At 47.8% G+C, this 12,597-nt stretch overlaps 1 protein-coding gene across 1 annotated transcript; it reads left to right on the forward strand.

Moving 5' to 3' along the window:
• The first annotated feature begins 771 nt into the window (after positions 1-771).
• Positions 772-12,202, forward strand: LOC105071229 (uncharacterized). The gene is made up of 11 exons (XM_074345434.1): positions 772-909; positions 1,355-1,427; positions 3,514-3,652; positions 5,025-5,123; positions 5,810-5,870; positions 5,983-6,018; positions 6,092-6,225; positions 6,343-6,437; positions 7,624-7,694; positions 8,058-8,211; positions 12,101-12,202. Exons 2-11 carry the CDS (start codon positions 1,388-1,390, stop codon positions 12,115-12,117), a joined length of 846 nt encoding a protein of 281 aa, XP_074201535.1. The 5' UTR covers positions 772-909; positions 1,355-1,387; the 3' UTR covers positions 12,118-12,202.
• Positions 12,203-12,597: the final 395 nt, after the last annotated feature.

Consider the following 12,597-nt stretch of genomic DNA (forward strand, 5'->3'; position numbering starts at 1 on the left):
CAGCTCCTTGCCCTGTTGATGTTAAACAGAGAACTTTCCATGTGAATTTGGGTAAACTTTGATTATATTTCACCAGGGACACTCATTTGTGAGCTCTTTGACATGAGCAGTTTCCCATCCTTGCTTCCCCTTTTCGTCCAGTCGTGCCCTCCATTGTCCAGTGAGGAGGAAGCCTGTGGAGGCGAGGAAATATCTGTGCCTGGAGGTCTCTTTTTTCCGCATTTCTTTATGGGCTTGACATTTGTCCTGGGCTCAACCTGGATCAGCTGCCATCACAGGAAACTTAGGGGTAGTTGTGGATACTGGCTGAGAAGGGACAGGATTCCAAAAGGGTTGAAGAGAAGCAACTGCCCATCAGAACAAACCAAGACTTTCTGGAAGAGATTGACAGGCTGGCAGTGGAAGAGGACCAGCTGAAGAAGGAAATGCAAGATGCAAAGGGTCAGAACGAGCTGCTAGGACGCCCGGTGCTAGAACTTGAAGGAAGAGGTCCTGTCTGCTGTAAACTCTCAAATGGAGCACTGTCTTCAGCCCCAAACCGAAATTCAGGGAAAGTACCAGATGCTTTCAAGCATGTGTAAGGGAACGTATAACACTTGCTTTCCTTTCTTTATAAAATGTGTACGTTCAGAATCATTTCACTGCCTTAATATCTTCTGGAGAGAATGCTCACCAAAGTCTTTGGACATGTACCAGGGCTAATATATTTATTTTCTATGGTTTGTTTTGCAGTTAACAAAATACTTTGTTTCTGGAAAAAAAAGTTAAACTTTTTAAGCATATCACCCTGAGTTTTCATTGAAATCTTAGTACATACTTTATTTCTGTCCTGTGTGAAGATACTGGAAAAAGGAACATCTCCAGAGAACTTGAAAGGTGCTGTTTCAATGAACACTTCAGGAATTTGAGGTAAATGCCTCCAGTTGCAGCAGGATTTCCACTGTACACATTAGCTTTCACAAGGAACAACAATCTCATGTCTTAGAAGATTAAATGTTGATATCTACTCAAATTATTTTTCTTGGGAATTTAGTCATCAATGAGAATGTTTTAAGTTGAAATTGCTCTTAATAAATCTCATGTCTGTGAAGCCACAGTGAAATCTGAAGAAATGCATGTGCAGGAGGACGTTCAGCTCAGCAGCAAGAAGAGAGTAAGGAATGTTACTCACCCCCAGAGATGCTTACCTCAGAGAACAGAGCATCAGTGTGTCAGAGTTTAATTGTGCTGTAACGCACGGAAAGCAGATGGCCTGTCTTAGCTGATTCCAAGCGGACGATTCCTCTCGTGTTAAGTATGTTCACTTTGCTGTGGATCAGTACTTCTTGAATGTCTTCTCATGTCTATCTTACAGCCAGGTGTTTCGAAGACCAGATCTGAGGGTTCGATGCAGCGAGCTGTGACAACTGGAGACTGCAGCCTGGAAGGTATGTTGCTTGTTGGGAAGAAAACCTTACATACAGGATTCCTGGGAGATGTTGTGCCTTCAGTTCTAGACCCCTAGAATAAAATAAATATAATAAAGAGAGTCAAATAACTTATTTTTTTGTTTTGTTTTTTTTTTGGTTTTCCAGTGCAAATAACAGTTAAGTTTACACTATACTGTAGTCTATTAAGTGAGCAATACCACTGTGTCTAAAAACCCCAATGTTCATAACTTAATGAAAATACTCTTTATTACTAAAAACTGCTAGCCATCATTGGAGCCTTTAGTGAGGTGTAATCTTTTTGTTGGTGGATGGTCTTTTTTTTTTTTTAACTTTTTTTTTTATTGAGTTACAGTCATTTTGGTGGATGGTCTTGAATTAATGTTGGTGGCTGCTGACTGGTCATTGTGGCAGTTGCTGAAGATTGGTATGGCTTTTGCAATTTCTTAACATAAGACCACAATGAAATTTGTGACAGGATTCTCTCTTCCTTTCAGGAACAAGTCCTCTGTCGCAGGCAATTTGACACACTTTACACACAGTAGAACTTCTTTCCAAATTGAAGTCAGTCCTCTCAAACCCTGCGGTAATTTATCAGCTAAGTTCATACACTCTTCTAAGTCCTTTGTTATTTCAACCTTCTTCACAGCATCTTCACCAGTAGATTCCATCTCAAGAAACCAATTTCTTTGCTTGTCCATAAGAAGCAGCTCCTCATTCATGCACATTTTATCATGAGGTTGCAGCCAATCAGTCATATCTTCAGGCTCTTCTTGTAACTCTAGTTCTCCTGCTATTTTCAGCACATCTGCAGCTCCTTCCTGCACTGAAGTCTTGAGCCCCTCAAAGTCACACATCAGGATTGGAATCAATTCCTTCCAAACCCCAGTTCATGTTGATATTTTGACTTCTTCCCATGAATCACGAATGTTCTTAATGGCATGTAAAATGGTGAATCCTTTCCAGAAAATTTTCCATTCATTTGCCCAGACCCATCAGTGGTGTCACTGTCTATGGCAGCTAAAGCCTTCCAAAATGTATTTCTTAAATAATAAGGCTTGAAAGTCATAATTACTCCTGATCCATGAGCTGCAGAATAGATGTTGTGTTAAGCATGGAAACAGCATTCATCTCATGCATCTCCATCAGAGCTCCTGGATGACTTGTGCATTGTCCATGAGCAGTAGTATTTTGAAAGAAATTTTTTTTTGTGTTTTGTTTTGTTTTCTGAGCAGTAGGTCTCAACAATGGGCTAAAATATTCATGTTGTAAATAGATGTGCTGTCATTCAGGCTTTGTTCTTATAGAGCACAGAGTAGATTTCACTTGATTCTCATGGGACATAGGATTTTCATAATGTTAAATGAATATTGGCTTCGTTAGCCGCTAACGGGAAAATCAGCCTGTCCATTGAAGCCTTGATGCCAGGCGCTGACTTCTCTCCAGCTGTGATGGTGCTGGGTGGCCTCCCCTTGCAGTTCTCTGCATTGAAAATCTGTTGTTTAGTGCAGCCACCTTCATTAGCTGTCTTAGCTTCATCTCCTGGAGCACTTGCAGCAGCCTCTGGGTCAGCTTTTCCTGCCTTACCTTGCACAGGTATGCAGTGGAGATGGAATCTTGCCTTAAACTTCATGGGCCAACCCCTGCTGGCTTCACACTTTTCTTCTGAAGCCTCTTCACCTCTCTCAGGGTTTATAGAATTGCTGAGAATTAGGGACTTCTGCTGGATTAGGCTTTGCCTTAAAGGAATGTCATGCCTGTTTTAATTAAAATGATAAAGAACGAAATATTTCAGGAACTACCAAAATGTGACACAGAGATAAGAAATGAGCAAATGCTGCCAGAAAAAAATGTCGCCAGTGGAATTGCTGTACTCAGGGTTGTTACAAATCTTCAATTGTTTAAAAATATGCATTACCAGGGAGGGAAATAAAATGAAACATGCCTGTAATAGCAATGAATTTGCACTGGGAAGGTAAAAAGTGGAATCCTGCCTTCAGAATTCTCACCTTTCTCCACTCCCCAGCACAGCCAAGCTCTTGAGTGCACGTGTGCACACACAAAGCCAGTTGTTTTATGTTTATAGAGGGTAAAAAGAAAATGCAAGACCACCATGCTGCATCGGGATCTCTGAAAGAACGTGAGGAAGACAGTTTCCAAAGGCAGGTGAAGAAAGTACGCATCCTTGATGAAATCAGTGGACAGAGAACTATGGACACTGAAGGGTAAGACGTTCCCGTGATAATTATGACAATGTGTGAATGAATGTGTGGAGTTATGTGGATATTGTAATATGTTTCAGAATACTTACCACCATATTTTCTTTACCATATTCAATCAGTACAGATGTGCATATATTTTTCGACCTTGATTTCTGTAACCTGCTGCTTCTGTTCATTCTAACTGGTTACCAGAGTCTTGTTTGTATTTAGTTTGAGATTTTAGCGGGTTCTTGGACCAGATTTAGTCACTTCATTATCTGGATCCCCCTAGGTCCATTTTTATTGTCCTTAGGTTTCAACCACATCAAAGTGTCATGACCTGCCATGTGTCTATCATTTTTAATAAACTCTAGACATTGGGTAGAAAATAGAGAAAATTTGAGGCCTCGTGTGAGGTTAACTTGCTGCAGAGAAGGTGGGCGTTACAGCTGGCAGGTTGTCAGGGCGCCAGCAGCGCTACATCCTGTTAACCCGGTTAGCAGCTGAGATCAGTCAGTACAGCCAGCCTTCATGAGGCCCGTGTGTCTCCTGTCCACCTTTGTTTCTGGCATGTAGCTCTCGTGGATCCCAGCTAAGTCCTGTGGGTCTCTCTAGGGATCACCTTCGCTGACGGACCGTGAGCTCCAGCTGCCTGACTGCGGTGCCCGTGCATAGGGGGCACCAGCTGCCGGGCTGCTCTGCATCTCAGTGGTTTCCTCTGCAGTTACCGGGTGACCCCCGGGGAAGGTGGGCCCAGTCCTGGGCTTTCTTCTTCTCCATCTTGGCCTCATGTCCCTTTCTGGCTTGTTAGCAATTTGGTACATTCGATCATGGATTTCATAATTTGTCCAGAGTTTCCTGTCATTCTCAGGGAGAGGTCATGGACATCACACCCATTAACCCGCTTTCAAAAACAAACATTTCCTTATATTTCCTAAAGGATCAGGTTTTGCTTCAGGTTTTGACTGAAATCTGGGCTCTCTGTGGGAGAAATCAAACAAGTCATGAACGCTTGCTTTACCCTAATGTGTTTGGTTGTGATGACTTGGTCAGACCCTGATTCCCACGTTGAAACACAGTGAGCTCGCGCTGTCCCAGGCACAGGAGCCTGAGCCGGTGGGGGGGCGCAGAGCACACCTCACGTGGGCTTTTCCTGTGTGTTTACTTTATGCACAAATGAGTAGGGGTGGGGACGCTGAAGGGAAGCCCAGATACCAAACACTCCAGAGGCCTGAGTGTAGTTTTTTCATATTTATTAGTGGGGGTACTTTAATTCTTTCCTGTGTATTTATCAGCCTGAGCATTTATGGGGAAGGGCGAAAGGAACATGGAATTCTTCCCTTCCAGTTTCTGGGAGGGAAACTGGCAGAATTTCAGAGTTTCTTTCCCCTCTCAGGAAGGTGGACATGAACGGAAGTGAGCTAGTGGGAAAGCAGCAGCTGTTGGCAGCAAAGGAGGAGGCAGAATTGGCTGAAGAGGAGACAAGATGGTACAAGTGAGTTCAGCTCCTCCGCACATGCGGCTTTGAAAACACCTGTTGGATTTTTTGAAAACTTTTCTAAAATATTTAGACACAATATCATAAACCGACCCAAACAAAAGACATTTGTATACATGGCTTCACACAGGAGGAAAAGTGTTAAGTTTTACACATGTTAAGTTAAACGTTTAACTTTAAAAAGTATTAAGTTACTAAGAATTTCCTGGTCCCCAGTGCTGGCCAGACTGAGAGGAGAGACGGTTCACAGAGATGTTTCTGAAGGTGCTATAAACCGTTGTCACCCTGAGGATAGCAGTTTAGTGTAGCGTCAGTCGGACCAATAAACATTCCCGTGCTGCTGGGGAGACCCAGGTGTAAGAAGTAGGGTCAGGATGTAAGGAAAGGAAGAATCAAGCTTTGTGATGAAAGACGCTCAGCACAGGACACGTGAGGGAAATACTGAGAACGGGAGGGGGAGTTGTGTCAGCGCAGAACCAGGCTGGCGTTCAGTAACAGTGACGGAAGGGGTGGCTGCAGCGACAGCTTTGCACCTGCTGTGCTTCTGCAGCCGTGTGCAGTGTGTCTTGAGCGGTGAGATGACGTGTGTGAGTGTGCAGTGCAGATAACGTGGACTGGGGCAGGTTATTTAACAACATACCCAGCATTGTGTCTTCTCTGATGCAACAATTTGTAACTCATAGGATAAGACTTGAAGAATGTCATGGGCAAATGCGGGAAGCAGAGGTCACTTGGAGACACCAGGTAACCTGCCTTCCTCCTGACACACTGAGTCCTCAGCACCTAATGCAGACAGTTATTTTGGCCCTGAGAACCCCTTGCCATGGGGTGTTTCTTGATGTGTTGACTTTTTCAGGTCACTCTTGCCGAGAAGAAGGCCCAAGACAGCTCGGTAAGAATTTGTTTCCTTCCTTCCCTTTGTGCACAGTCGGCCACAACTGAACGTGGATGTTTTTCTCCCACAGCTCAGGTCTCAGGAGCTGGAGAGGGAAATCTCTGAATTGAGAAGTGAAAACTCTGACCTGAGAAGGGTAAATTCTGACCTGAGAAGGGAAAACTCCTCTGAGCTGAGAAGGGAAGTTGCCCACCTGAAACAGAGGTACAGAATTTTGACACATTTTTACGGGTGTTTTGAGATTTTTAAGGACTGGTTGTTTTGTGCCTAGTAGAGGAATTCGTGGTGTAATTTGTATTGAAGTCATTCTTTATCTTTAAGATTGGATGCAATCTGCAGACGGAGGCAGGCAGAGGAATACATGAGGCAGGAGCCCACCCCAGGAGGACCGTACAGGCTGCACCCTCCCCTGAGAGGTAAGGAGCACAATGTGAAGTGCGGCAGCTCCATTTCTGCAGCAGGAGCCGCCCAGTGGGCTGCTTGTCCCCATGGGTAGTTGTCGGGTTTCCTGGACACCACACCACACACTTACTGTGGGGAACAGGTTCACAGCTGGGTGACAAGATGCTGTTTTCTTTACATGCCACCAGCCAGCAGGGCTCTGTCCCCTGTGAGCAGTGGAGCTCGAGCCCCTCCAGGGACTGCGGGCCGCCCCCCAGGCTCTTGGTTGGCTGGCGTGGCTGGCATGGCTGGTTTCTGTGCGCTAGAAGACGTGAGAGTCAGCCCTCTCTTCCCGCCTGGACACGGTTTTGAAGGCTGAATTTTCTTCTCATTTCAGGAAAATAACATGGATGACGTTTTAGAATGAAGGCAGTATGTCATAACGAGAAAAACATTTTTCTTCATTTGCCTTGGTGGATAAATATTCTATTCAAGATCTGCTTTAAGGCAGCAGGCATTTCTTCACTAATTTTCAGGTCCCTTCGTTCTTATAAAAAAGCTTGCACAGTGACTTAGAGTAGCCAGTTAGCAAGTGACATGACTACGTAGCCTCCCTCTCCCAGAGTTAACGTGTAACTCTAAAGTCTCCCAGCAGCTACTCCATGTAACTCACCATTCTTTTGCCGCTTATTACAACATGAGTCATTGAGGCCACTTCTTTCATAAATGTTTATGTGACATCTGGTCACTTATACAAGACATGCGCTGTCAGAGAGAAGGCTTATAACAGTTTACCAACAGGCTGAGGAGGAAGAGGTGGAGCTCACAGTCAGGGCTTGTTGATACTCTTCCTACGAAAGACCCTTCTTACTTTAATGTATAATCTGTATACAGAATGATTTGCCCTGAAGTGTGCTGTGAGTCCCGAGTGTCAGTGTAGGTTGCCAGGGATCTGAGCACTGAGCCCCCATCCAGGGTGATTAGCTACGAAAACACCTGAATAAAGGCACTGTGGTGTCCTCGTCATGGGACAGGGGTCCAGTCTCCCCTCGTCCTCGGGGTCACCTGAGGCGGGAGGGAGACCTGTGGCTTCTGTGAAGAGCCCGGGGCGCGGGCGGGAATGAGAGCTCCTGGAGGAGGGCACGGAGGGCTCGGCTCGTGCTTCCCCCGCAAGGCCTCGGTCAGATATAATCCGCCTTCAGCTCTGCTCTCCCTTTACAGATTCAGGGCGGGGTGGCGCCCCTGTTAGGAATGGCAACACATTTCCGGCTCAGGAGGCAGAGGAAACCCAGGTAAGTAATTTATTTCAGCTGTGTTCCAGTGGTCATTTTTGTATTGAAATAATCTCTAGAACTACCATTTCCCTTTTGAACAAATTTTTCTTGGCCTTGCCGATGGATTGGGTATTCCGGGATAAGTATGCCCTGTCATCACAGTGACGTGTGGCAACAGAGTTTTATCACGAAGGCCTCCTGTGCAGCCTAGGCTGCAGGCAGGCCCCAGGGTTGATGAAGGGCATGGCGCGTAGCTGCCAACTGGGCACCCAGTGCAGGGGAGGGTGATAGGCGACGACGACTGCTGCGTTGGGTTAAAGCTTTTATCGGTGTTGGCGCTTTTGTCTGTCATCCAACCCAGCTCTCCCTTCTGTCCCGCAGGCCACCCCGTGGGCCGGAGGGCCCCAACCTTTCCGAGGACCAGCCCGCGTGGCCTGCCCCGAGAGCGGCCCGTCGTCTTCCAGCGGGCCACCTGCACCTGGGCCCCCCTTGAGCCCTGTGCAGCCTCGCCCCCCACCGCCAGCTGCTCCGCTCGGTAAGAGGAAAGCATAGTCCTCTGTTTCTTCCTTGAGTCACTGCAGAAGAAGGGCAGATCGCTCTCCAGTGCTTCCCCGTGCACGGGCCGCCCTGACCGGGCTCACGGCCGTGTCCCTCTGGTCCCTTAGCAGACGCACTTGATGGGCCGCGTCTTCCCCGTCCTGCCCTGGGGAGGGAGGTGTCTCTTGTGGAGGGAAAGAGGGTCCTCTGACGGAGGGCAGACGTGTCGGTTCTGCACACGGGCCTTCAACAGAGACCACGTTCCGGGCTCCCTGGAGGAGAAGCCCGCCCCTGTCACTGTCTGCAGCGAGTGGAGCCCTGACCTTCCACAGCCGATGATCGGTTATGGAAGAAACACCCCAACCCGGGGCCTGTTGTCTCTTCAGTCAAGGGTCCTGAGACCTGTCTCCTAGTCTGTGTGATTTGAGACCGAGTGTCATACGGTTAAACAGAGCTCATAGTTTTGTTTCTTTTGATAATTTCTACTCAGAAATTCCTAATCCTGCATCCTTTCTTTAGTTTTTTTCTGATGCAGAACCTCTGCGGCTCCAGTGTTCCCCGGTAGCTCCTGCCTGCCTTAGGCGACCACGGAGGCCCAGTTAAATTGGGATGTCATTTTCGGTGGAAGTCTTTCTGGGATATGTATTTTTTTTTTTTTTTTTGTAGCAGCAGCCTCTTCTGTCCTGTCTGCAGACTTTATGTTCTGTTTCGTGTCTGGCATCTCATTTTGTTTTCAAATTGAAACTCTTGCCCAGGGTCCATTGGCTTTTCCTCTCAGCCAGTCACCTGAGTTTTGCTTGCAGAAGCCATCAGCAATGGAGTACATGAGGGCTGAGAACCTCAGCTTTGACTGTTTGTTTCTTAAAATAGCATAAGAATGGTGAGCCCTTGCTCCATACTGACTTCTCCTGGCTCGGCTGACTCCTTTTTACCTCCTTCACTTGGGATTGCTCCTGGGTCACTGAGACTGGTTCCTGTTGTCATTCTTTGAATGGTTTCCTTGCTCAGGCTGGGGGATTCTCCTTTGTAGAATGCCCATTCAATTACTCGTAACTGATAACTGAGCAAAGCCACCCCTCCATCCTTACACCGTGTGGTTTGTGCAACTTTTGAGTCTTCCTGTGTGTGGTAAATATCACAGCCCGTCACTGTCTTTTCTGGGGAGGTAAAAGTGCCTTCCCCTCTACCATCAGTTGTACTTTTGGGCAGAAAAGTCTGACTCTCAGAGATGGTGCATTTGTAGTAGGGAATAGAGGATGGAATGGAAAGAGCCCGCAGTGAAAATGCCTCCTTCCCTGCAGGACCAATTCGCACCAAAGTCCTGGCATCATGTTCTTCATCCCGCGCTGGGTCGATTCTGCCCTGGAAGCTGTCAGAGCTGCTTCTCTGTCTCATCACACACCATGGGATTTTCCACATGCTCTAAAATCCCATTCGTGTTATTTGCAGGATTGAAACTTCCCCCTTCCCTTTCCCATAGGACAAATGTAGTGTGATTTTCCTAGCGAACTTAAAATCCAGACATCCCTGAGAATAAGGATGATTGTAGCGGAGCCCGACTCCCTTCTGAGGACAGCCTTGTCCCCTCAGAAGCACATTGCCAGCTCCCCCACAGGACTGCGGGGTGCCCAGCTCCTCAGAGCTCATTGCGCCCAGGGGCAGCTCCTGCTGGCGGAGGAGGGCCCTTTGTGAGCAGGGAGTAGAGAGGGTCTGGCAGGGTCCTGCTGACAGAGCAAGTACCCAGGTGCGGCTCTCATTCTATGTGTGGGAAACCAGGCCTTCGGTTCCTTTCTTTCTCTGTGTTTCTGGTTCATGCAGACCATGCTTCTGTGGAGCTGGGGAAGGTGTCAGGGTGGGTTGTCCTGCACAGAGAGGCTTCCTGTTTGGGAGGCCCTAGTTTATCAATTTGCTGGAACCTCTGTACATCGTCTCAGGCAGGACTCTCGCCTTCCTCCACTTACAGACACTGGCGGTGTCGTGTGGCAACAGTGTTTTATCCCCAAGGTCGAGTGTGTGGCCCTGTGCTGCTGTCTGGGCACCCGGTGGAGGGGAGGGTGCCCGGTGCTGACAGCTGCTGCATTGGGTTTCAGGTTCTGTAGGTGTTGTTCCTTTTGTCTGTCATCCAACACAGCTCTCTCTTCTGCAAGTCACTGTGGATTCCAGAGGTCCCAGTACTTGTCCAGGACCACTTGGTGTGCCTCGCCCGATGGGACACCCAGTGTCACTTCTCAGAGGCTATTCGTCACCGCCACCCCCACCTCCCTTGTGTCCTATGCGGTCTCAGCCACCGCCACCCCCACCACCACCAGTTACAGCACTCGTTAAGATGAGAGCATGTGCTTCTGCTCCCTTGTCGAGTCTTTGCAGAAGGGGAGATGGCACTCCAGGGCCTTGCGATGCCTGAGGAAATCTGACTTGGGACATTGTGACGTCTGTCTAGCTTCCCAGCACACACATCTGATGGACTGTGTCATTTCCCCGTCCTGACCTGGGAAGCAGGCGTCTCTTGTATAGAACAGAAGAGACTTTTGACAGAATATCAAGTGAATTTGAAGTCCCAGTTTGGCCGATGTGCCTCTTGCATGGACCATGTGATGTGCTCTGTGAGGGGTGAAGCACACCCCTAACTTCAGGGGCTCACGGGGTTGCCTCGAGGGGTGAGGGAGCGAGTGAGGGAGAGAGACATTCACAGCAGACAGCTTGTCACCATAGCAGATGTGCCCGTGCAGGGCCTCAGAGTGCAGAAGAAGGACACGTGAGCCACACAGGAGTGAATAGGAGGGTGTGGAGGGGAAGAAAGAAATTGAAGGGCTGCCCAGTGGGCGTTTGTTGGGTTCACTCAGATGGAGCTGAAAGGTCACTCCCGGCAGGGTGGGCAGTTCAGGTGGGCCGTGTGAATGCAGCGTGAGGTCCACTCAGAGCCACGTGTGTGTGCAGGGGACTCAGTGCAGCCATGCACGTATCCCCTTCAGAACCCACTGCCTCCAGAAAGCCCTCAGTTCACAACCTCATATAAAGATAATTGTTCTCTTGGGTTTCTGAAAGTTCTGGGTCTGGATGAAATCTGTGGATATCAGAGAAACTGAAGTTTAGCTTGTTTTTTTCAGGGTATTTGTGTGGCTGAAGTTTTCTTTTGATTTGAAAAGTGCAGGCAGGATTTAGATCAGCTGAGCAGGTGCCTTGCCCTTCAGCATGAGGCAGGTTCTTTGGGGGAAGTCAGGGGTGATCAGGAGACCCCCTGTAGGACCCCTGTCCCCACACCCCTGCTCCCTCATCACCACGCCCACTGTCAGCTTGGCATCTCCACATTTATGTCACAAGATCCAATTTCTGATTCTTTGAGTTCTTGCAGTTCATCCCCTAACACCAAGACTCAGTGGGGCCCCCACAGGGTCTCAGCGTTGTTGTCTGTGAGCCGGGGGGTAACGCTGTTCCCTGACGTCATTGTGAGGAGGGTTGGGTCAAGCACACATATTGTTTTGCAAAATGACTGGGACATATTTCTCACTCAGCATTCTCATAGTTTAAAAGAAAGTGTCTGCACACAGTATCATCAAAAGAGACCTCAGGAAGTACATTAAATTAAACTGAAGATATAAGAGCTCAGGCCCAGAGCTTACCACTCTCTGCTTTAAAGATAAGGCGAAAGGTCCCTTTCTTCTATTAAATATTAGGTCTTACTAGTTAAAGAAGGAAATATAATAATGAGAATGTGCACATTTTGACATCTGTGTCTGAGATGTGAAAACAATTATTTTCATTCTGTATAGACACGGAGATGCACACACAGACTACAGTGTCCGTCAGAGGCCTTACATACATTAGAGAAGACAAAATTGGGAAAAAATAAGATCCTATTAAAATAAATAACTCTTTTTGCCTTACAGCACAGTCTGCCAACTGAAGGGGCCCCTCAGCTGTGGCAATGATGTGTTTAGAGAAGATGTCAGAGGTGCATTATGGCCGAATGTTTCCCTGCTCCAACCTGCCCCCTCTGCTGTTCTCTCCTATTGTCACCCCTAATGAAATTGTCACAGTTCTCTCTGTGTCAGTGTCTGCTTCCTGGAGGACCAGTGGTCACACCCTCTTGAGGGCACGCAGTGATTTACGGGCACACAACTCACAAACCAGCAGGAACTAAGATGACAGGGCAGACGCAAGATTACCCCTTCAGGGCAGCAGTGACCACAGGGGCCCCAGGGCTCCTCCTGGGTGGTGGGTACAGCCTGTATCTAGATCTAGTGATGGCTGTGCTGCTTCAGTCTGTAAACACTCACTGGGCATGTGGGGCCTGTCAGTCACAGGGGTGTCTGGTCGTGAGCTAGATGACCAGAATGAAGTGGCCTTGTCTCATGGTGAGGAACGGATGAGGTGCAGGAGGGGG

The sequence above is a fragment of the Camelus bactrianus genome, chromosome 18 (genome assembly GCF_048773025.1).
Source record: "Camelus bactrianus isolate YW-2024 breed Bactrian camel chromosome 18, ASM4877302v1, whole genome shotgun sequence".
NCBI lineage: Eukaryota > Metazoa > Chordata > Mammalia > Artiodactyla > Camelidae > Camelus > Camelus bactrianus.

Coding starts and splice junctions, on each gene's coding strand:
- LOC105071229 (XM_074345434.1), top strand. CDS start 1,388: ATGCAGCGAGCTGTGACAACTGGAGACTGCAGCCTGGAAG. Junction 5,871..5,982: donor AGGTCACTTGGAGACACCAG/GTAACCTGCCTT, acceptor TGACTTTTTCAG/GTCACTCTTGCCGAGAAGAA. Junction 6,438..7,623: donor GCTGCACCCTCCCCTGAGAG/GTAAGGAGCACA, acceptor CTCCCTTTACAG/ATTCAGGGCGGGGTGGCGCC.